The sequence below is a fragment of the Bidens hawaiensis genome, unplaced genomic scaffold, assembly GCF_021521415.1.
Source record: "Bidens hawaiensis isolate Kalapana, Puna unplaced genomic scaffold, B.hawaiensis_p1.1 tig00011861_1, whole genome shotgun sequence".
Taxonomy (NCBI): domain Eukaryota; kingdom Viridiplantae; phylum Streptophyta; class Magnoliopsida; order Asterales; family Asteraceae; genus Bidens; species Bidens hawaiensis.
The window spans coordinates 22,964-47,297 of NW_027491946.1; the positions used below are offsets into that span (position 1 = coordinate 22,964).

A 24,334-nucleotide genomic window follows, 5' to 3' on the forward strand; every position below is an offset into this window, starting at 1 on the left:
TGATTTGCCCAGGTTAACCAAAGTGATTTATGTTATGGATATGGTACTAAACCCGGCTTACGACCTTAATTTATTATATCTGGCTTATTTTATTATATGGACTAATGCAATATTATTGGGCTGAGGGGTTTTGTGGAGGTAACCCTAACTGGGCTAGGCCCATTAGGGTACCATGATGGTGGCCATGAGGCTCCCTATATAAGGAGGTCTCCACCTCCTTATTAAGGGTTGTTGTTCTCAATAAGAGCCACCAACATAACCATTTTTGTGTCTGTAAGCAAGAGATCCTCGAGATTTCTTAGCAGTCACCTCCACACCCCCCATATTTCTATGGCAGGTCTCGAACTACCGGAGAAGAAGATGAAGTCGTGGTTCGTTTATCTCGAACACCGAGGAACATCGTCTTGGATCAGGTCAGATTCATTTTATGTTTCTTCAGCCCTATTTCTACATTACCACAAAAATTTTTAGATTCACTATTATAGAGACGATCAACCTATTATAAGGTTTAATGTAACATGTAAATTTGGCTGTTTTGATAAAAGATACGGAATTGTATGGTTTTAACAAATATATATATATATATATATATATATATATATATATATAGATGACTAGGTTTTATCCCCCGTATTACGGGGGTTGTTTTATATTGTTTGTTCTAATATTTATTTATTTATTTTTTGAATTTATATTTTTCTTATTGTATCAAAGTTAATAATATACTTATGGTTTGGTGATAAATTGTTTCACAAATAAATGAGTTGTTAATAACCCGGTTTAAAAGCTATATGTTTTGATGAGACCCAAGACCCGTTTATTTTTTTACTATAAAATTAGTTTTTTTAATTATAAATAATATTTATGAAAGTTAATAATATACTTATGGTTTGATGAGACCCAAGACCCGTTTATTTTTTTACCAATAAAATTGGTTTTTTTAATTTAAATAATATATATATATATATATCTTTTTTTAAAATAATTAAGATATTAATTTTTATTATATCCTATTTTATAGGATTTTTATATCAAATATCTGGTGAGATTAGTTTTTTTAATGAGATATTATAACCCGTTTAAGGAATATCTGGGTTTGGTAAGATCCATACCCATGAATTCAGGTCAAATGCATGAAAAATCTTCATTTAAAAATCAAGCAAATCTGGTGACTCCAAAACAAGGAGGAGCGACCAAATCGCGACACTTAGGATTTTTGGATCTTCGTTTATATATATTATAGATATATGCTTAAATAAGTGTATAACTAGAGGTGCACAAATCGGGTTTTTTAAATACCCGGGTTCGGGTATAGTTACAGGTTCGGGTATGACCGGGTTCGGGTAGGGTATTGTCTCTAAAAACCATACCCTATGCATCGGGTTCGGGTCGGGTATAGAACCGGGTATTCTAAAACCGGGTATTTGAATACCCTATTATCGGGTATTGAAAAAAACCCTATTTACGGGTTTTTTTCCGGTATTTTTTTGGTATAGATTGGATTTTTTAAAAGTTTACACTTTTTAGGGGTATTATTCGGGTATTTTTAAGGTATTTTTCGGGTATACATCGGGTATTTGAAATACCCGGTTTCGGGTATTGGAAAACCTCGGTTTCGGGTTCGGGTATTACCGGGTACAAATCGGGTTTTCGGGTATTACCGGGTACAAATCGGGTTCGGTTCGGATTCGGGTTTTAGTGCCAAAATGCATACCATATCCGTACCCTACGGGTAGGGTCGTGTACAGGTTCGGGTATTAGAAAAACCGGTTCCAGGTATTTATTTCGGGTCAAGGTTCCGGGTTCGGGTTTTTTGTGCACCTCTATGTATAACTACTAACGGGGTTGGTGGCCCACTAACATAGACAAAGCCTTTTTAAAGCATATGAGTTTGGTACTTCGGTGGTCTTGGATTAAAGTCCTATAAACGACAAGAATTAAACGAAATTTGTTGTTTGAAAAAAAAATATAACTTGCTATTGTAACTTCAGTTTTATTTAAGAAAACAAACCTTTGAGTGATCATATTAAATTGAATAACTTAATAAGTATAAAAATTTATTCAGTAGACAAGTGATAAAGAAAATAAATGTAACATGAAAGAACACACGAAACCTTATATGCCAGCCAACTAAAACAAGTCAAATTAATATGACATGCCTACACATTCAACAAAACCTAAACCGGCATATATAAAAGGGATTACTTCATAGAATAGTAACAAACTTTGAAAGTTGTTTCAATCAGGTCACTGATAAAAACTTTTGTTCCAATTAGATCATTAAACTTTCATTTTTGTTCCAATCCTAAATATTTTACCTGGATAACAGGTAATCTATGTTTTTTTAACTTTTCAATGTTTTTACTTTGCATAATAACTTTTAAAGGTTACGGAAATTAGTAAAAATGCGAAATATAATTTTAAAATTCCGAAAATTTGTAAAAATAAAAAGTTTGAAAGTTGCAATAAATTACAAAATCAGATCATTGAACTTTCATTTTTGTTCCAATCCTAAATATTTTACCTGGATAGCAGGTAATCTATGTTTTTTTTAACTTTTAAATGTTTTTACTTTGCATAATAACTTTTAAAGGTTACGGAAATTAGTAAAAATGTGAAATATAATTTTAAAATTCCGAAAATTTGTAAAAATAAAAAGTTTGAAAGTTGCAATAAATTACAAAAATTTTAAAAAAATCAGCACGTTTTCAACACGTTACAGCTCGTTTTTGGGTCAAAACGGGTTTTTGGGTCAGTTTTTTTTTGTGGACCAACGAATCAGCACGTTTTCAACACGTTACAGCTCGTTTTAACAGCAAAAGCTTGTTTAAGCGGTTTTTTGGCTCGTTTTAGCCCTTAACAGCTCGTTTAAGCGATTTTTCAGCTCTTTTAAGCGATTTTTCAGCTCGTTTCAGCACCTAACAGCTCATTTAAGCAATTTTTCAGCTTGTTTCAGCACCTAACAGCTCATTTAAGCACAATTTTTTAGCTCGTTTCAGCACCTAACAGCTCGTTTAAGCGATTTTCAGCTCGTTTCAGCACCTAACAGCTCGTTTAAGCGATTTTCTGCTCGTTTCAGTACCTAACAGCTCGTTTAAGCGATTTTTCAGCTCGTTTCAGCACCTAACAGCTCGTTTAAGCGATTTTCAGCTCGTTTCAGCACCTAAGAGCTCGTTTAAGCGATTTTCAGCTCGTTTCAGCACCTAACAGCTCGTTTAAGCGATTTTCCGCTCGTTTAAGCACCTAACAGCTCGTTTAAAGCGATTTTTCAGTTCGTTTCAGCACCTAAAAGCTCGTTTAAGCGATTTTTCAGCTTGTTTCAGCACCTAACAGCTCGTTTAAGCGACTTTTCAGCTCGTTTCAGCACCAAACAGCTCGTTTAAGCAAGTTTTCAGGTAATTTCATCACCTAACAGCTCGTTTAAGCGATTTTTCAGTTCGTTTCAGCACCTAACAATGATTTAGAAACGGGTTTAGGGTCGGAACAAACTGAAAAATCGCTTAAACGAGCTGTTAGGTGCTGAAACGAGCTGAAAATCGCTTAAACGAGATGTTAGGTGCTGAAACGAGCTGAAAATAGCTTAAACGGGTTGTTGGGTGATGAAACGAGCTGAAAAATCGCTTAAACGAGCTGTTAGGTGCTGAAACGAGCTGAAAAATCGCTTAAAGGAGCTATTAGGTGCTGAAACGAACTGAAAAATCGCTTAAACGAGCTTTTAGGTGATGTAACGAGCTTATAGAGTAATCCCTATATAAAATAATATAATATAATAAAAAATACATAAATATAAATAAATTGTGCCAATACACATGAGAGTAAACTAATATGTGTCAAGGGAGCCAAAGATTAGCATTCAATGGTTAAACTTAGATGTGGTAATGGGAGTGGGTTGGGATGGATTTGGATGATGAGTCAGGATGGGTATTTAAAATAGAGGGTTAGGATGGATATGGGTCAAGATGGGTAAAACTAACCCATCTTGACCCAAATGAAGGTTGACATACAAAGGATTTTAAAAACCACTCTAAAAAATATTCAAAAAAACTATTAAAAAATAATAACTCAAAATATAAATAAAAAACGCAAAATGTAAAATAACTAAAATGTTTCCCCCATCATCCTCGTTCATAAAAATAATAAAAAATAAATAAAAAAAACTGTTTCGTACCGGTTCAGGTTCAAGTTTTTCGGGGGATTTTTCGGTTCGACTTTGTTTTTTTCATTTCGGTCGGTTTCGGTATCTGTTCGGATTCAATGAGTTCGGTTTCGATTTCTTGATTTTTTCGGTTTCAGTGTTGTTTTCTTTTAGTCAGTTTTTTCGGTTTCATTTCGTTTTTCTTGTTTCGTTTCGATTCATTTGTTTTATTTTGGTCGGCTACGTTTCAGTTTTTTTGTTTCATTTTGGTAAGCTTTTTGATTGCATTTCGCTTTTTTTGTTTCGTTTTGGTCAGTTTTTCTATTTCGGTTCAGTTTCGTTTCAGTTTTTTTGTTTCGTTTGGTCGGTTCGGTGTTTTTGATTCGTTTTGGTCCGGTTTTTAAACTGCATTTAGTTTTTTTTTAAGTTTCCTTTTGGTCAGTTTTTCAGTTTCAATTCGGTTTTTATGTTTCGTTTCGGTCATTTTTCTATTTCGGTTTAGTTCGTTTCTGTTTTTTTGTTTCGCTTTGGTATGTTCATTGTTTTTGTTTTGTTTGGTCAGCTTTTCAGTTGCATTCGCTTTTTTTGTTTCGTTTTGGTCGTTTTTCTATTTCGGTTAAGTTTCGTTTTGTTTTTTTTTTTGTTTTGTTTCGGTCGATTCGGTGTTTTTGTTTTGTATTGATTTAAGCTTTTCAGTTGCATTTCGCTTTTTTTGTTTCGTTTTGGTCAGCCTTTTGGTTTCATATCGGTTTTTTTGTTTTGTTTTGGTCGTTTCTCTATTTCAATTCAGTTTCGTTTCGGTTTTTTTGTTTCGTTTTGGTCGGTTCGGTGTTTTTGTTTTGTTTTGGTCCGCTTTTCAGTTGCATTTCACTTTTTTTTGTTTCGTTTTGGTCAACTTTTCGGTTTCATATCGGTTTTTTTGTTTCGTTTTGGTCGTTTTTTTATTTCGATTCAGTTTTGTTTCGGTTTGGTCGATTCGGTGTTTTTGTTTAGTTTTGGTTAGCTTTTCGGTTGCATTTCGCTTTTTTTTTTGTTTCGTTTTGGTCAGTTTTTCGGTTTCAATCCCGTTTTTTTGTTTCGTTTTGGTCGTTTTTCTATTTTGGTTCAGTTTCATTTTTGTTTCGTTTTAGTCAGTTCGGGGTTTTTGTTTCTTTTTTATCGTTTTTCGGGTTTCGGATGAGTTTTGTTTCGCACGTGATAGTTTGGGTATTTTGAAATACATGAATTTTGGATAACTTGGATATTTTGTTTTGACCCATTTTAACCTATAAATGAAATTCACTTGTATATTTCCAACCCATCCTGACCCACTTGAAGAATTTTTATGATCCATCATAACCCATTTTACTTTTAAAGATTATCCATCTTGACCCAAAACAATCCATTTAGGTTGGGTTTGCCACCCTTAGTTAAACTGGACTTAAAATAGTTGAGTTCGAATCAAACTTAATTCAAATTTCAAGTTTTGAATTATCAAATCGGGTTAGCAACCGGTTCTATTTCATATTGTGCTTTTAGAATTGAATTTGACTTTGTGACTTTCAAACTAAATATCTGAATTCAACATCGACTGGTGTCGAAATACTAGTCTGAAATAGAGTCTTAATGTTTATAATGTATAATCGATAGGGCAAGTATCGTATCCATGGAGGCTGTATGTGATTAGCCACTAACATTTGTTTATTAAATGATACACATTAACATTGATCAAATGCTCTATACGAATCACAACCTTATGTTTAAAACTTTTATTGTAAGTATTAATATTATTGTAAACATTATATTATGTTTTATGAATTACATATATACAATACCTCATATTACACATACATAATTTATTACAATTTGTAATACGTCACATCACAAATACATAATTTGGCATATTACATAATTAACATCATGAGTACATGTAAGATTACGAGACTCAAATAAAAATCAATTAACATGCATTTACAATGAGGTTTGCTATTGCCGGGACATGAATAAGACAACTTATTAATGAATTGGCTATACATGTGATAAAGGAAAATCATAGTCATAATATATAATATGTGTAAAAGCATTCGTATTATAGTCTTCATTTCTATCTTTATAATTTAGTTCAAAACATATTTTTCTTTAAATTTACTTCTTAAAAACATAGTTCAAAACATATCTTTATAATTCACTTCTTAAAAATCTCCTATGTCCAACCATCTATCTCTATCTTAATCTTACTTAAAAATACTATTTTATAAATTTTCCTCTTCTTATACGCTCACAACAAATTTTCCTCTAAAAACTTTAGTTTTCTCTAAACTTTTCTTTATTTTATAGAATCCAATGTCATAATGTTTTAGTTGTTTTCTCTAATTTTTCTCTATATTATATAGAAAAGAGACTCGAATGTGAATGCTATAATGTGTTTGCTTTGTGAGGGTAGTTGATTTGATTTTTTTTGTGCAACATCACCTCAAATATGAAATTAATATTGGGAAACAATAAATGATTTAAAAGTTTGGGTTTTTTTTTTTTTTTTTTGCTTTTTTATATTATTCGTTGTATTGTATCTTTCTCGGTAGGAAGGTAAGGATAGAATTTAAGAATGCACGTTCGTATTATGTCTAAATTTTTATCTCTAGGATTTTTTTATTATTTTATTTTAATTTTTGTGTTTAATCAATTTCTCATTAAGCTGAAAACGATTAATCGATTATAATAAAGTGACAGGCAAACGGACAACAAGCTGCGTCGCCACCCTCTTTTGAATAGCAAGCCAACCATACTATAAACGAAGCTTTGGGATTCATTGATTGCATAACGTATTTTAGAGAGTTTTATTTTATTTGATAATCTGAGATAAACTCTTAACATCGACTCTCAATCATCAAGAATCCTTAGTCCTTAACTATATTGCGGAAGGTGTAAATACTAGTTATATATATATATTAAAAAGTATCATTTGGTTGTAAGGAGAAAATACTATTCATCAATGTACTGCTGCTGAAGCTACCTGTACAATCATATTAGGCAATGTTTCATATTTGTTTCATGACTGGTGAGTTGGAATTTGACTTGGATGACTTCACTAGAAGGTTTGTACATAACGAAGCAAACAAAAGCAACTCTTGAGGTGGCATGGTTGAAAAGGAAAGGCAAGAGGGAGATTAACCGGTTTTGGAAAATGATTTAGTTACTTTATTGCATGTCATATTGTTATTATTTTTATCGTCATTTACAAACTAGAGAACTGACCGTATATTCACCATCGTTAATCCAAAGACCATCTTTAACGTTTCAACGTTGGTTTTTTTTCATGCATTTTACGTTTCAATGTTGGTTGTTTTTTCACGTCTTTACGTCTCCGTGGCAACGCGCAGGACTAAGAACTAGTTTTAAAATAAAGTTGGGTTAGCTAATATTTAATTAGGTGTTTTAGTTCTACATGAAAATAGAACTACACGTTACAGGGTAACCAGTAGCTTATTTTTCGGGCTCAAAGCAAATAAAAATTTGAAGCCTTTCATAAGGAAAATAAATAATTACTTTTTGCTTTTGATCCTATGATCTCTATATCATTTGTGTGTATGCATAATCGTAGACCGCAAACTCCGCCAACAATACAAAAGACTCAATTACCTATAAACAATATTATTTTTTTCAAGTTTGTGGGCTCTATGGCTATGTGGACCCGAAACCCCTTGCTTTATTTCACTCCCATAAAGCCGCTCATGTTTGGGTCTTATATTCAACAAGAGTTCCCTAAAATAGATTTCGTGTATCTACTTAGTCTGCCTCTTAAGTCACAACTACCAAAACAGCATGTATACAACCATAGATGGCTCTCACACCCCACCCAAGATAACCATTGGACTTTTTGGTTTTTATAGTGTTTGTTATTAAGACATCACACAAAATAAGTTTTACTTGATTCACATTTTTTTTATTTTCCTGTAGGTTTTACCAAAGCCCATATGATGATGATGCATAAATATTAAAATACTCTTCATAATCTCCGCACCAAAACAAGATCTAGATAATGTTAGAAGAATCCTTCATCTATATCTTTCCGCGGGTTTTTTTATCCTTAACTTTCAGAAACTAAACTGTCGGTTTTTTCCAACCCTTGTGTCGCCTCACTCGATTCAAGCAGACTCTTTTCTTGCAATTCTCCACTCGGGTTTGACTCACCATTTTTCTCCATGTTATCGATTGTCTTTTCGGCAAGTGTAAGCCCGTCAGAAATGGCAGGCGTTGAGGCGGGATTATCCTTCTGATTATCAGCATTGCTGATAACATCCCCGGTTTTAGATGAGTCGGCAGGTGGTGGACTGTATATCCTGTTATTTAGACAGTTGACCACTTTAGATGACGATTCAACAAGTCATTGACCAAACACAAACGAATCAAGTAAATTGTTAATCCGGGTTAACTGTTGACCAACCTTTTTGACTCGCCATTTTTCTCCACATTATCATTTATGGTTTCAGTTATTGTAAGCTCGTGAGAAATGGCAGGTGCTGGAGCGGGATTATTCTTGTTATCAACATTGCAGACAACATTGTCGGTTTTAGATGAGTCAACAGGTGGTGGGCTGTTAATCCTGTTATTTAGACAGTCAACCACTTTAGATGACGATTCAACAGGTTGTTGACCAAAACACATAAGAATCAAGTAAATTGTTTATTAATCCGAGCTAACTGTTAACCAACCTTTTTGACTCGCCATTTTTCTCCACATTATCAGTTATCTTTTCAGTTATTGTAAACTCGTGAGAAACGGCAGCAGCCGGTGTTGGAGCGGGATTATCCTTGTTATCAACATTGCAGATAACATCCTCAGTTTTAGATATGTCGGCAGGCGGTGGGCTGTTAATCCTGCTATTTAGACAGTTTACCACTTTAGATTACGATTTAACAAGTCGTTGACCAAACACATAAGAATCAAGTAAATTGTTTATTAATACGGGTTAGCTGTTAACCAACCTTTTTGACTCATCATTTTTCTCCACATTATCAGTTATCTTTTCAGTTATTATAAGCTCATGAGAAACGGCAGGCGTTGGAGCGAGATTATCCTTGTTATCAACATTGCAGATAACATCCTCGGTTTTAGATGAGTCAGCAGGTGGTGTGCTGTTAGTCCTGTTATTAAGACAGTTGACCACATTGACCAAACATATAAGAATCAAGTAAATTGTTTTTCTAATATAAGTTAACTGTTAAGTGTTAACTAACCTTTTTGGTGAAGTGGAGTTATCTTCTTGTGTTCTTGAGGATTCTCGGTTTCTTTTTGCCTTCTAAATATGATATAATAGAAACTTAATATACAAATAACAGAAACAACTGAAATAAAGAAAAAAACAAGCAACTAACTTGATCAACTGAAGTCTTGTCAACCATCCTCCACTTTTCTTCATTTAAATCCAGCAGTTCTTCATCACCATCAGCATATAATACCTGCAACGAAAAACAAATCAAAAGGTTACGTTCTATATAAAAAAAAAATCATAAAAAATATATACTCTCACCTTGTACTTGCCATTTAAAGGATCATAAGAAGCAACAACACCTTCATAATACCTGCCCGAAAGAAACTTATAAAAACTGGATATATAATTCAATAAATTATAAAGGCATCTGTCACATACAATGATACTTACACTTTATCTAATGGCCACCAAACTTTTATCATGTGTCCTGCCAAATCTTCCTTCCATTTCTTTGGAATATCATCCTGTATTAAAAACAAGTGAATAACAGTCCGAACCAGCAAGAACAAGAAATCATAAAGTTTAAAGCTACCTTGTCATCAGCACCGTTATCTGAACCAGAATTCTTGGTATTGCCCTTTGTTTTACTCGATTGCCTTTGGTCCAGTACTCGAGTTCTCGCTGTCCCTTTTTGTGAATTTAGACCTAAACTAGGAATATCATTTTTCTTTGGTCGACCCCGTTTGGGAGTTTTAAACCGGTTATTATCAGTATACTTTTGCTTCTTAGTGGATCTATCATTGTCCAAAGTGATAAGATCTCTCTTATGAGTACTGTTAATTCTTGAGGTTGATCTGGTTCCCTGTTATAATGATTTAAATTTTGGAATAAATATAAAGCACTAGAAAAATGAAACTTTATGATAGATATATAATTGCACATATAAACGCACCAGGTGTTCATTTTCATGGCCATTTTGGCATATGAGCGTGACCACTTCAGCATAATCATCAAGATTTGCATTTATGAGTTCCTTTATTAGCGTATTGCACCTTTTCAGGACCTTTTCTGCTAGTTTCCAAGAAGCAGGGGAAACCATCTGAAAGTAAAATAATAATTAAATCTGACTGGAATATTATAATTATAAATAAATGCTTAAAAATGAAAATATTTGTACCTGATTTTCTTTTTTAGCACGAGAGATTAGAAGGGATAAAAGCTCGATGGAAATCTCGTCACTTTCTTCAATGATCATTGACATGATGGTTTCAATGTCTGAGAATACTGTCCTAGGGTGATCTATCCTAAATTTCATCAAAAGAAAATATTAATTTTGAAATAACCTTTTTAACATGGATTTATCAAAATCTCTCACCTAATTTTACTTAAAAATTGCTCAAACATTTCAAAAACCAATGCATCACACTCTAAATCCAGCATCAACAAGAAGGATTTAACTTTAGCAACCGACTGAAGAATGTGAATAACTTTATGATAACTTTGACCGGTCACATTTGACAATTGTTCAAAAGCCAACACATATAACTTGAAGATTTTCTGTAATGAATAAAAAAAACAACAATAAATCATTAACAGATAGCCGCAAACAACCAATCAGATATTTTGTTGAAAACAATTTGGTTGATGAAATAATACCTTCATAACTTCATCCTCATAAGTTTGGTCCGGTGCAGTTATTCGAACTACTTCACAAAGACATGATGCCACTGATATCTTAACATCAGTTTCTGAATGTTTTATCAGTTCATCAGCAATTAGGGCTCCCATTGAGGGCACAAGTGCCTTTTGCATCGAGATAGATGGTGCTTGACCAACACGAGCCAGCAATTGCTTGGTTTTCTTGAAGAACAATTTAGAAATAGCAAGTATCATAGAAATATCATGGTAAAAAAACCCTAATGAGTGACCATTTCCTGTTAGGTAATATGCACACATACATAATCATGAATTTATGATTTATCACAAATTAGTAGGCCTGTAAATGAGCCGAACGTTCATGGTATGTTCGTTAATTTAATAAACGAATAAACATGAACACAAGTTTTGCTCGTTCAACTATGCTCATGAACGCACGTTTATATTCATTCCTTTACGTTTGTTTAATCCTTAATAAACAAAAAAGGTAGTTATATTTATATAATTATAAACATAAAAGGAGCTAGTTTAGGTATACGGTCCATCTGATAAAAAGAAAATTTCTAACCCTATATATACTTATATTTATGTTTGATTGTTTGGTCAATTATATTCATTTCAGTTCGTTTACGTTGGTTAATTTGATAAACGAACGAACATGAACACACAACGTCCGTTTATGTTTGTTCATTTATGTTCGTTTAAATTTTTATAAACAAAAAGGTAGTTATAATTATATAAATATAAACATAAAATGGGCTCGTTTAAGAATATGTTCCATCATATTAGAAGAATATTTCTAAATTCTAACCCTATATATGTATATGCAAACACACACATACATGTTTGGTCAATAATGTTCATTTGTCTTCGTTTACGTTTGTCCAGCTATTTCCGTTTAACTTTGCTTATTCATTTTCGTTTACGTTAGTGAACTGTTCGTTTAGATTTTAAACAAACGAAGTCACGAACACAAACGCTGTTCAATTATATACTCGTGTTCACTTAAAGCTAAATAAACAAACACAAACATGCCCTACGCCTACAAATTAGGGCTTACACTTTACACTGCACTGAATTCACTATTTACCACAAAATTAGGGTTTACACTTTACAGAAACAAACAAACAATCTAGTACATTGAAATTACGATTAATCACTCACAATAACACACAAAATGAAAGTTTAATCAACTAATTTAAACCTGAAACCGTAAATGTAACATGTAACAATAATAATAATAATAATAATAGGTTAGTAATGGCTTACATCAATGAGGTTAATAAGGTTATTGACGGAAGAAGAAGAATGAGGCGATGCGAGGTGTTCACCGGCTTCTTTAAGCTGCTGCTCCAGCTCTTCGTTAACCGGACTAACCGAATCCATTTTGATTTGAATTCAATCAGACTCGAATGCAAACAAGCAAACAAACAAACAAACAAACCCTTGGGGTTTAAAAAGTTGAAATGAAATGTTTGGTTTAATTGGTGGTGGTTTTTGTATCTGTATCGTAATTTAAATAATTGGATTTGAGAAATTTGTGTTGGGAGTTGAAGCTAAAATAGGTAGGTGTGTTTCAATCTGATGATAACTTATTCAAAATGGCCTTTTTTTAGCTTAATGGTGGGTATATCGTTCAAGCCGCTCGTTGCTCGAACTCGTTCATTGCTTGCTCAAAAATTGCTTGCTCGATTGTAAACAAGTCGCTATGCTCAGCTCGGTTTGTAAACAACCAAGCAACGAGCAAAGGTCTACTTGGTTCGGTTCGAATATTTTTAACTTGTTTTATGTATAACTAGTGTTTTACTTGGCGCGATGCGCCGGGGTAGGTTGGTAAAACCCAGACAGTGGTAAACTCAAGCGTTGAATCCGGTACGCCGATGCGAATTCAGTCGGTTTTGGTTACGTGCGTTATAAAACTCGGGTGCTGGTAAAACTGACTATTGTAGATTTCGGGCAGTGAGTCTACGCAAATTCGGTCGGTTTCCATTTCGTTACGATACCATAAATAAAATTCGGCATCCGGTCGGTTTTTGTTACGGTTTGGAACTAAAACAAAATGTGGCGAGTCTATGCGAATTTGGTCGTTTTAATTACATTTGTGACAGTACCAAAACTAAAACAAAAGGGTTGGTAAAACCTGATCGTTGGTAAAACTCAAACGTTGTCGGTCCCGGACGTTGAGACGACAAGTCGACATGAATAACTGTTTAGTTATCAAATTTCAAAAAAAGAAACAAAAAAAATAGTTTGATCCAATAATACGGCGCCACATAGACCATTCACGATCATGCGGCGCCAAACTTCACATTTGTTATATATAATAATTATATATGAACAAATATATAAATATATTGACAACACACATAAAATATAAGTGCTTAAACCCTTTCAATTTTTTCTTATTTTATCAATTTTATAGCTTCATTAGTTCGATTCAAGTTTTCAGAATACTAGAACTTTGTTTACATTTTCATTATATATCACTTCAAACTTTTTTCTTCTAAAAATTTACAACATATTACACGTTTATCTAAAAACTACTAATTTGTTTACAAAATATGTTATTTATAGCTTTCAAACTTGTTTCTTATTGACATTTTTAGAGTGAAAAAAGAAATAAGTAATGATCGAAAATCTCTTGATGCTTGATTCGATTGAAATCTTTCTGCCGTTCGATTAGGTTCGGTTTCAAACGAGCCAAGCAAAGAGCAAGCCGTTGTTCGGTTTGGCTTGGCTCGTGAACAACCCTATCTGTAAACGAACCAAACGAACATGAACGAGGTTATGTTCGTGTTTGTTCATTTAACTTTAAACGAACACGAACACGAACACTTAATCGAGCAAATATTTGGTGTTCATGTTCGTTTATTTAAAATCTCAACGAATAATTCACGAACATAAATGAACATAATTGAACAAAGATAGACAGACATAAGTGAACATACTTAAATGAACATATGAACAAACATAAAAAAACTTTCACGAACATAAATGAACGAACGAAACATGTGTTCATGTTCATTCGTTTATTAAAATAAACGAAAATAAACTAAATTCCCACCAAACGTTCGGTTCGTTTACAGGCCTAGGTGCACCATAAAAACGGTTCATGTCCCGACCTGAAACTGCATGGAACTGGTAAGAGAAGCCGGTTTAGACTCAATTCACCCCCGAAACCAGTAAAACTGAACCAGCCGAAAACCGGTATAAGACCTGTTTGGAGACTTTTTGTTTATCAACCCGTACATGTTCCAGTGAAACGGGTTCACGTTAGAACTAAAAGTCAAAACGGGTTCCAGTTTAAAAAAAATGACAAATTTGAAGTTAAATCATATTAAAGTCAGTTTATTTTTTTACATGTTATGTTATACTTACAGCATTGATGGATTACATATACTACTTGTTTTTGTTTTATGGATTAGAGTATGTCCTATGAACACCAAACATATAGGGACGGAGAATGTTCGTTTCGTTCGTTTAACTTTATTTGACCAACCGATCGGACACGGGCACTTAACTTTACGGTCCGGGTTTGGATGACCCGATCGTGTGCCATTTCATTGACCCGGAATGAAGGTTGTTTCAAACATTCAGTTTATACATCCTGTTCAGACCATCTTGATTCGACATAAGTATTATGTCTAAAGATCTAACTAAACATAAGCAGTTGCATTCATTCCATATCAATAACTAGTTAGTATATAATAAGTTGAGATTATTTGTTATGAAGTATGATACATTGTTGTACATGAGCAATAGCGTCGTCATCACAAACAGCTAATTCGACACGGCAGTAAGATCTTGCAGAGAAGAACAGGTAACACAAGACAACTTGAAAATTAAAATTATAAAGACATCGTTTATAATGATCCAAAATTTCCTACAAGAAATGTTCATACAAGTAAAAAGTATCGATAAATCACACATGAAATACTCTTATCACTCGGTACACGTCTAGTGAGACTTGACATACTCCTGGACTATGTGAAGGCCTTCACTTTCCTCTCCATAATCCTGCCAAATATTCCACAAAACTTTAAGAAAACACAATAAATTAAACCGACGTTTTTTATTTTACACTTTGCAGTCGAAAATACCTTTACAACAAGGCACGAGCAGCCCACAACCTTTCTCGCCTTGCCTTCTGAATCTATCTTGCATAACTACAAGAAAATAATCAAATCAAATCAAATTATTATAACCAAAAACATATAAAAATACATTTATAAACTAACACAATCTGAGACGGGATACTTACGCCAGCCCACTCGCCAAGAGTCTTAGCGCTTGGAACCGTAATCAAGCTCACATTATGGTCAGCACAAAGTGCTTTAACCAACTTCTGATAATCCGGTTGGTTACAGTCCTCAGCCAATACACAAAGTAAAGCAGCATGTTTCTCGATCACTTTTGCAGCCTCGTGAAGTCCCCTCACAAGACCGCCGTGAGCCAGTGACTTCCTGAGCACAAGCTGCAACGCAGTCATGGTGTCCATTGGCTCACCGAGAGCGGGAGCGGGTGCAGGTGCCTCAACTGGAACAACAACATCTTCACTGCAAAAACAATGCAATTCAATGTTACTAGACAATCTTATTAGGTTTGAGTAGTGTATTGATATTAATATCAAAGGAGAGGTGATTACATACCCAGCCATGATTATTGTTGATTAAACTGTCGGTTAAAACTGCACAAAAGATCCATAAAACAACAAATCAAAAAAATGTATATTCCAGACTTGCAGTAACAGATAAATGATCACAATTATGTTGGGGTGAGCAATAACCATACCGTTAACGGAAATCAACCGAAAACCGATTAATGGAAAACCAAATAACCAAAATCAGTTTCGACCTTTTTTGTACCCTCAGTTAGCCAAAACTAACGGAACCGAAGCATCCATAGTTTCCTATATTTCTAGTTTTTATACCTCCATTTCATGTATCTCATGTTTTATACCTACATTGACTGCTCACGAGTCGAGCCCGAGTCAATCCGAGGTGGTTTTGAGCTCGTGCTCGAAAGTAAACAAAGCAGCTCAGCTAGGCTCGAGCTCAACTTTGAAGTTAAACAAGCCTAAGATTGAGCCACCCGAACCGAGCTTGAATCGATTTTGGCTCGGTTACAAAAATGAGCCAGCTCAGCTCAGGTTGTTTCAAATCACGTTTATTTAGCTAGTTTTATTCAAGCTTTTATCGAGAAAGCAGTGGCTTAGCTAGAAATTTTTTCCTACGGGTTCGGAAAATTTCGAGGGACGGACGACCGATTGTTTATCACTTATATTTGGGTTTTCTACGGGTTCGATGTTGAAATTTCTAGCGGTTCGATGTCCAACTAAACTAATATATAACACTAAAACAAACATTTAAAAGCGTCCGGCCGGACCCGTTCCCCTAAAGCTGCCTACGCACCTGCGAGCAAGCCGCAAGCTTTTTAAACAGCCTTACATTTCATGTATTTCTAAGCAAAAACTTTAACCCAAATTTGGTTTTGGTTATTAACCAAAATAACCGAACCGAACCGAACCAAACTGAAAACCAACAAACTAACCAAATAAACCAAACCGACTAACCGAAAACCGATTGGTTAATAAATAATAAAATAGATTAATCAATTACCACAGTTATGCCAATTAACAATATAGGTTTCAAAACTACATCAATCTAGTTAGGGCAAAATCGTCAATTACATCATAAGTTTAAAAAGTATACCAAAAAATAACAATATCTTATAAAACAGATGATCACAAAGTTACATTATTAATCAATTAAACAGAAAACAGTTATTAGTACCTGTTGAAGAACAGTTATCAGTGTCTGCTCGCTACAGAGATGATACTGAGTTTGCGATGCTATAAAGCGTACCGATTCGAAACCCTAATTCCGTGGTTTGTTTAACATTGTACCCTACACTTTTATTTTTTCGCGAATTAGCCCTTCTATGTCATATACGTTTTCATATGAGTAAACTGCGGTTTTCGACTTTTCGTCATGTGGTTTGTCTAAATCTGCGGTTTGGTTAGATAGTTTTAAATTTATGATTTTCGTTCATGTGGTTTCGATTCGCTTGTAATTAAAACGACCTAACTAACGACGTTAAGTCTGGTTGTTAAACTCATTAGTGTGCCCCTCACGTGAGGGGTCGTTTTGTCCTCTCCCCCAGTCCCTCACGTGAGGGAAATGAATTGTTGTGTTCCAGAGTTTCATTTAAGGAAGGAAGTAACAAAACGTGTGTTCTCGAATTTCATCAAGGAAATAAGAGTAAATTGTAAAGGATCTCTTCCCTTCTACTATGAAAAGATTGAGGGGGTGTTTGACCTAGCTTTTATTTTTTAGCTTATGCTTATATTTTAAAGTAGTTTATAGTTTATTTTCTATTATTTGATAAGCTCTTTTTAGTGTTTGGATTAGCTTATATTCTACAAGTTGATTATACGTCAATAATTTGTTAAATCCATCATTCTTTGATTTGTTACCGTAATAAGTTGCTTCAATATTATTAATCCACAAACATTTGAGGGCAAAGGAGTAATTTACTCCCTTAACCAAATAAGACCATCTCCAATGGTTAGTTTTTTTATATTCAAAGCAAGCCAAAAACCACATAAACCATTAGAGTAATTGGTTTAAACCAAAAACCAATGTTTGAGGTTTGATTTTTCAAACCAACAAAAACCACCTATTGTGGACCTTAAACATCACCCTACATATACATACCCCTATTTATATTTATAAAATATATTAAAATATTATACATATATACATATTTTTTATATTTATTTCAAAAATTATGTCTTTTTGTTTGTGTATTTTTTACATAACGGCTAGTTTAACGGTTAAATTTTTTAACGGCTAATTTTTAAAACGACTAGTTTTTTAACGATTTTATTATCGATTTATTAATGGGCATTTTAAATTATGTATTTTTTTTTATCTATTTGTTATATTTTTGTTAATCTATTTTTTACTAAATTTTATTATATTGCTATTTATTTAAATAAAGTTATAGAAAATAAATATTTTATAGTATTTTGAAATTCTTATTTAAAATAAATGTGAAAGTAAGTGATGATGTGGAAATGTAAAGATAGTTTGAGAAAGTGTATTGTTGGAGTAAAAAAGATGGTTTTTAAGAAAGCTGATGTGCCAGTGATGTGACTGGTTTGAACCAAAATATATTGGAGATGGTCTAAGCTTCTTCAAATAAACTAAAAAATCATTTTTAAGAAAGCTTCTTTAAATTAGCTTATAGGGGGAGGAGGGGTGGTTATCACTCATCACACACCCCACCAATCAAATGATGCCACATCACCAACCCCAAATCCATCACATGTGATGGTTTTTTACTAGGGGTGGTGGTGTGATGTGGTGGTGTGTGATGGAATTTTTTTTGTTTTTGTTTTGTTTTGTTCTTTTGCAAGATTAAATTTTACAAAGATAAATAAATAAATAAAAACCGAAAAAAAAATGGTTGATATAGACCTCGTCACGTTTCCGCCAACTTAGCCGACTTTTATATAATTTTTATAGCATTCAAAAGTTTAATGTTTAATTCGTAAATTATTCTAAATTATGTTTAAAAGAAATGTGAAAGTTAAGGGGTTAAATGTGTAAATTGTATTTAAAATATAATAATAATAATAACACTAACAAAATGCAGAGCACTCCTTCTTCCTCCTTCTTCCCTGTTTTTTTTTCCGGTGAACCCCCCCCCCCACACCTCCCAACGGCTACTTTCATCTCGCAACGGTCGTTTTTTCCTCGAGAACCCCATCATCACCCTTCATCACGCGTGACACCCATCACGCAAAATCCACTTTTTCCGCATGACAAACTGTGGAGAGGCTTACCACGCGTGATGTGGGCTCCGTCACGCACCGCCCCGTCCCCCCTAATAAGCTTATAAGCATACGCTAGAAAAACTAAATCAAATATCAAATTAAACTTATTTTATTAAAAAAAAGCTAAAAAAGATATAAACTTGGCTTAAAAAGCTAAGTCAAACACCCCCTAAATCCGTTTATGCTAGTTCATGTGTTATTCATTAAAGTAAACTCGGGAACACACTGTTGAATTGTACTAACAGAACTACAACTACAGAAGTCAAACACGGTTTATAAAAAGATGTGAGTTTTTGTGTTCGATGGACAACGGTGACGACTGGTTAGCACACGACAAGCTCCAACACTTCGTTCTCTGCTTCTTCATCACTATCATCATCTCCTTCATCGCATCACACACCAAACACTCTCTCCTCCGTCGCCACAGCATCTCAATAGGCTGCATTCTCTCACTCACCGCAGGCGCCGCCAAGGAGATCGCCGACGAGCTCGGGTTCTTCAACTCCGCCGGTGCGTCCGTTAAAGACGCCGTTGCTGACGTCACCGGTGCTTTATTTGCCGTGGTTGTGATTTCTGTATGGAATAAGTTTTGTGTTCGTGATAGATCCAAGCAGTTGGAGCAAAATCGAGTGTATGAAATGGTTTGATTTGTTCTAGATAATATTATTAATGGGTGTTTGGGATCGTTTATTTTTACCAACTTATAATTTATAAACTTTTTAAAAAGTAGCAAGGTGTTTGAGATTGCTTATATTGTGGTGGAAAAAGTTCCATAAGTTACACTTTTGTAACTTATTAACTTATTAACTAAAAGTTTTGAACTTAGCTCCCGCATATGGACAGGGTGTCCAGGATCTGCTATACGCAGTTTTACATTACACTTTTGTGTCACAAAACAACCTTATCATTTGCTCCATAGACTGCTATAGCCTTGATGCGTATTGACGACTATTGTTGCATCTCCAATTTTGTACCTCCACTCTAGAGCTTTGAGTGACGGGTTGTCGAAGAGCAAAGAAAAAAGTCACTCGAAGCTTCTCTGTCGCGCCCTAGCCGAGCGGTCATTGTGACGAATACACAAAGCTTTTAATGTCACAAGGTTCATGACCTTGAACCCATGATCTCACGGTCACAAGACAACAACCACCTTTTTCATTTCCTCCAAGGTCCACCCTTTACTTTAGGAAGTAGAAGTATTGACGAATAGAGGCTAAGCATCCGCACTCAAAGCTTTAAATGTCATAAGAGGTTCATGACTTAGTTTCAATTTTGTTGCGTTGCAGAACTTCTTCATGGCCTATTAAAGACAATTTGATGGTATATGATCAAACTCTTATGACATACATGGCATCAATAAAAAACTGGATTACATATGGTCTGAAGATTATTTAGTAATATAAATTGATATATCTTGGTCATGAATCAAATATGATAACTTATTGGTATGTACATCTTATGAAATCAATAATATTAGAATATTTGTTTATGGTGAGTTAAGTATTATGAAACAGGCAAAACAATGCATCAATTGAACCATGTGCATCATTATGTTGCTGATCTAAAACTAGTTACAGTAAATATTAAGCACAAGTTCTAACATTAAATGTTAACCTTTAATTAATTTATCCTGAAGTGTACAAGCTGTGATGCCAATGGCCATTACAACAGGCATTGTAACTTAACATACAACTACCATTTTTTCACACTTTTTTTTTTAATTTTTTATTTTTTTTAACATTTTTTTCAATTTTCAACACCCAAACCATATAAGACACCAGCATACTTCTCCAATGAACCACTAAAGAAATTCTCTATCAACTTCCTGAAGGTACATGAAGTAAGCAAACTGTCCGAACCCGCTTGATGACATATCCCGATCCTTTCTACTTCCAACAATTGCGCAAGCTTGTTCAATCCGCCGTGAAGACTGTTGCAAAACTTCATCAGATGCTTAATGTCGTAAATGGTTGGGAAAAACATATTGATCAAATTAAAGAAGCCAGTTTGTGTATCAGGCAGATTCCTGCAAGTCAAAACCTTCAACAAATAACCGAAATCGTATCCACTGTGAAACGTCACCCAATACACGTTGTCATTCAAAACTATCCCTGATGACATCAGCAGCTCCCCGAATCTTCCTGCATCTATTCCCTTCTCATTGTTCTTGTTAAAATCTATACCGCTCTCTCGCAAAAGCTCGACCGAATCGTTCGCGTAAACGTCGTCTTTCACGTTGAATTCCCGGAAATTGAATTGCCATATGCAAGGTTTATCCGTCACGGTGTCCATCGGAAAATTCCCTTGGTCGTCCGAGAATGTTAACCCTAACTGAATCAATTTCAACATGTCCACGTTGTCTTTTAACGTCTGGTAATGATAGTCATTGCTGTTTTTAAAATTACCAACAGGGCGAAGAACAATCCCTGGAAACTCGGTGTCCATCGCTATGTAAGGGTAATCATCAACAATACCTCGAATCAGTTCAAATTCTTCGTCCAGATTGTCGTTCCACACCTCTCGAATCTGAATCGAATCGCCTTTCGACAGAAGCGACATTTCTCAAACACAACTATACAATTTCTATCAGAGAATCAAACATACAATTCGGAAACGATCCAGATCTGAAAAATTCGCAACATGAAACGTTAATCTCGCGTAACTTAATCAAAAACCTAACAAATATACAACAAATTCTTACCGAAAATCGAATAATCAGAAGAAATCAAACGTAGATCTTCTAATAACGATTAAAACCAGCTACCGTTCGAAATCAATCCAGATCTGGAAAATTCGCAACACGAATCGTTTACCTAACGTAATTCAATCAAAAACCTAGCATATACACAACAGATTCTTACCGAAAATCGAACAACAAAGGATTGATAGCAGCTAGGCAATGGAAATCCAACGTACAATTCTAATTCAATCCAGATCTGAAATATTAACAACACGAATCGTTAACCTAACGTAATTTAATCGAAAATCAAACGTAAACTCGCAGCATAATTCGCTAACCTAGCGTAATATTAACCAAAACCGAACGCAAATCAAACAAATCCTTACCGAAAATCGAAATACGCAACGGAAATTCAACGTACAGATCGTAATCAATCCAGATCTGCAGAATTCGGAACGTGAATCGTTAACCTAGCGTAATTCAATCAAAAACCGAACGTAAACCTATCAAATCCTTACCGAAAACCGAATTACGTAACGCAAATTCAACGTACAGTTCGGAATCAATTCAGATCTGGACAATTCACAACATAATTCATTAACCTAGCGTAATTAAATAAAAAACCGAACGTAAACCGAGCAAATCCTTACCGAAAATCGAATAACGCAACGGAGATTCAACGTAGAGATCGTAATCAATCCAGATCTGGAGAATTCACAACGTAATTCGTTAACGTAACGTAAATCAATTGAAACCGAACGTAAACCTAACAGATTCTCACCGAAAATTGAATAATTCGGAGGAATGGATCGTCCGTACGATTAATAGAAGCGGCAATTAATTAAATAATTAGGAAATGAGGAATTGCACGGAGGAGAGAGGATAAGATTGGAGGTATAGCCTTCTTTTCCCTGTCTACCTCCTTCTTGACTGTGATTTACAGATACAGAGAGAAAGAAAGAGAAAAGATGGACAGCACCATCACTGAATTTGATAATATTATTATTATTATAACAAAGAGAGAGAAAGAGAAAAAGAGAGTGAGCACCAGCTATAAATTGATATGACTTTGTGGCTAATGTCTAAAAATAAAAACATACATACATTGCACCATGCACACCATCTTTATCTTTCATTTTCTTGTGTTTTTTAATTTCCACATATTTTTGGGCCTAATTTTGGAACTTTCATAGGTACCTGTAGAGGTGCGAAAACCGGTTTAAAACTCAAAACCAGTTTGGTTTGGTCAACAAAATTCAAAACCGATTTATGATTGGTTTTGGTTCAGGTTAAAACCGGTTTCTTAACATGTTACGATCGGTTTCGGTTCGGGTTTTGATCTGTTTCGATTTGGGTTTTGGCCGGTTTCAGTTCGGTTAACCGGTTTGAAACCAGTTTTGGTGAAGAAAATTACAAACTGGTTCCGAACATACGGTTTCAATCGGATCCAAACCAGTTTCTACATAATCGGTTTCAAACCGGTTCGGTCTTGGTTTAATTTTCGGGTCGTTTTGGTTAACCAGTTTGTTTGCCCACCTCTAGGTACATGTGGTTAGACTTTAGAGGTAATAATTTGAATTATTATTTTATGTTATTTAACAGTAGAGAGGTATATAAACGGTGTATTTTCCAGGAGTCGGAATCGGGTATCGTCAACAAAATTCAAAACCAAGTATGATAAGAACTGGTTTTGGATATAATTGGGTATTTGACCGGGTTTCTTTTGGGTTTCGGGTAGGGTAGGATTTTGACCGGGTATTTCGGGTTCCAGCTGGTTTGGGTCGGTTTAGCCGTTTAGGTTCCGGAAACGGCACAGAAGAGAAATCCTATACCAGGTCTTACCCGAGGGTCAGGTCCGAAACCGGGTATTTTGGCACCTATATTTGATAGTGGTGGTAGTGTTGGTCAGGCAGCAGCGGGTGATAATGTTGTGGTGGCTTACGTTGACGATGGTGGTCGCGTTGGTAGCGCTGGTGGTAAGGTGGTTGTGATGACATTCGTATCAGTGGTGGTGGCAGTGGTGTCTAAGGTGGTCGCAATTAGGTGGTGGTGGTGGTGGTGTTTGTAGTTATCCGATGATGTTGAGAAAGTATGATGAAAAAGGAATGAAATTAAAAAAAAAAAAAGTAGGTCTGGGAAAAAAATGATTTTGATGAATGAGATTCCATATGTAATCGTTGATTTTATTCCATTGAGCAACCAAACACCGCTTTTTCATTTTTTCACAATGAGTCATTCCATTCACCAAGTCATTCCTACATACCAAACGTTATATGTGTGTTGTATTTTTAAAACTTGATTTTGTGTAACAAAAGAGTTTATTTTTTTAACGGCTACACACTCATTCATCTATCCCTGCTACTTTTAAATCACTCAGAAATAATCTACTCTTATTTCAAGGTTTGAACCCTGATATTTACTCCAAAAGGCAAAAGCAAAAGCGTTTACCACCCAATCGAGACAACGAGAGAGGTGAAAATGGCAAATGAGGTGAAAAAACCGTTATGCAAGATTGAGTTAAAAGGTAAAATAATAATCAGGTGGAATGAGTTGGAGATAATTAGTTAAAAATGAAAACTAACAAAATAAAGGTCAAAAAAGAAAATTGAGGGGTTGCGTTATATGGTGGTGGTGTTACTTGCTGATGTAGAAGCCAAGCGAGAGCTTTGACACCAGGACCACATCATAAAGTCACTGTTCCTTTCAAATATGCTTTTTATGGTAAGCAATATGAGCGCCAATAATGCATAGGGCGTCTTCTAATAAATAAGTTTTTAAACTTAATGTTGTCGTAACAAACCTAACTAATGCCGACCTACTCGTGCTGTTGCACCA

The 24,334-nt window shown here is 34.6% G+C and overlaps 3 protein-coding genes and 1 pseudogene across 7 annotated transcripts; 1 reads left to right on the forward strand and 3 right to left on the reverse strand.

The window, feature by feature from the left end:
- Nucleotides 1-8,120: 8,120 nt before the first annotated feature.
- On the reverse strand, nucleotides 8,121-12,404 carry LOC143539322 (uncharacterized). The gene is made up of 14 exons (XM_077032662.1): nucleotides 12,252-12,404; nucleotides 10,983-11,186; nucleotides 10,702-10,883; nucleotides 10,504-10,630; nucleotides 10,279-10,425; nucleotides 9,919-10,188; nucleotides 9,777-9,850; nucleotides 9,645-9,696; nucleotides 9,490-9,573; nucleotides 9,352-9,413; nucleotides 9,100-9,258; nucleotides 8,827-8,991; nucleotides 8,559-8,717; nucleotides 8,121-8,454 (listed from the first exon to the last, which is right to left on the reverse strand). Exons 1-14 carry the CDS (start codon nucleotides 12,366-12,368, stop codon nucleotides 8,202-8,204), a joined length of 2,055 nt encoding a protein of 684 aa, XP_076888777.1. The 5' UTR covers nucleotides 12,369-12,404; the 3' UTR covers nucleotides 8,121-8,201.
- A 2,412-nt stretch (nucleotides 12,405-14,816) lies between these two features.
- Nucleotides 14,817-15,803, reverse strand: LOC143539323 (small ribosomal subunit protein eS12-like). The gene is made up of 4 exons (XM_077032663.1): nucleotides 15,632-15,803; nucleotides 15,244-15,538; nucleotides 15,083-15,148; nucleotides 14,817-14,999 (listed from the first exon to the last, which is right to left on the reverse strand). Exons 1-4 carry the CDS (start codon nucleotides 15,637-15,639, stop codon nucleotides 14,940-14,942), a joined length of 429 nt encoding a protein of 142 aa, XP_076888778.1. The 5' UTR covers nucleotides 15,640-15,803; the 3' UTR covers nucleotides 14,817-14,939.
- Nucleotides 15,804-19,124: 3,321 nt separating this feature from the next.
- LOC143539355 (uncharacterized) lies at nucleotides 19,125-19,469 on the forward strand. Its single transcript, XM_077032695.1, has one exon. The coding sequence runs from the start codon at nucleotides 19,125-19,127 to the stop codon at nucleotides 19,467-19,469; it is 345 nt and encodes a 114-aa protein (XP_076888810.1).
- A 903-nt stretch (nucleotides 19,470-20,372) lies between these two features.
- Nucleotides 20,373-22,337, reverse strand: LOC143539356 (putative CCR4-associated factor 1 homolog 7 pseudogene; annotated as a pseudogene). 4 transcript variants are annotated; one of them, XR_013136419.1, is made up of 5 exons: nucleotides 22,150-22,329; nucleotides 22,018-22,072; nucleotides 21,886-21,940; nucleotides 21,681-21,755; nucleotides 21,564-21,603 (listed from the first exon to the last, which is right to left on the reverse strand). The product of XR_013136419.1 is annotated as a putative CCR4-associated factor 1 homolog 7 pseudogene, transcript variant X2 (transcript). The 4 variants fall into 4 exon arrangements; XR_013136420.1 differs by lacking the exon at nucleotides 22,018-22,072 and having other exon boundaries at nucleotides 22,150-22,337; XR_013136421.1 differs by lacking the exon at nucleotides 21,681-21,755 and having other exon boundaries at nucleotides 21,575-21,603; nucleotides 22,150-22,337.
- Between the last annotated feature and the right edge of the window lie 1,997 nt (nucleotides 22,338-24,334).

Coding starts and splice junctions, on each gene's coding strand:
- LOC143539323 (XM_077032663.1), bottom strand. Junction 15,149..15,243: donor CTCTTGGCGAGTGGGCTGGC/GTAAGTATCCCG, acceptor ATTTTCTTGTAG/TTATGCAAGATAGATTCAGA. Junction 15,000..15,082: donor GCTCGTGCCTTGTTGTAAAG/GTATTTTCGACT, acceptor AATATTTGGCAG/GATTATGGAGAGGAAAGTGA.
- LOC143539355 (XM_077032695.1), top strand. CDS start 19,125: ATGGACAACGGTGACGACTGGTTAGCACACGACAAGCTCCAACACTTC.
- LOC143539322 (XM_077032662.1), bottom strand. CDS start 12,368: ATGGATTCGGTTAGTCCGGTTAACGAAGAGCTGGAGCAGCAGCTTAAA. Junction 9,851..9,918: donor ATAACGGTGCTGATGACAAG/GTAGCTTTAAAC, acceptor TTTTTAATACAG/GATGATATTCCAAAGAAATG. Junction 9,259..9,351: donor AACTCCACTTCACCAAAAAG/GTTAGTTAACAC, acceptor TCTTAATAACAG/GACTAACAGCACACCACCTG.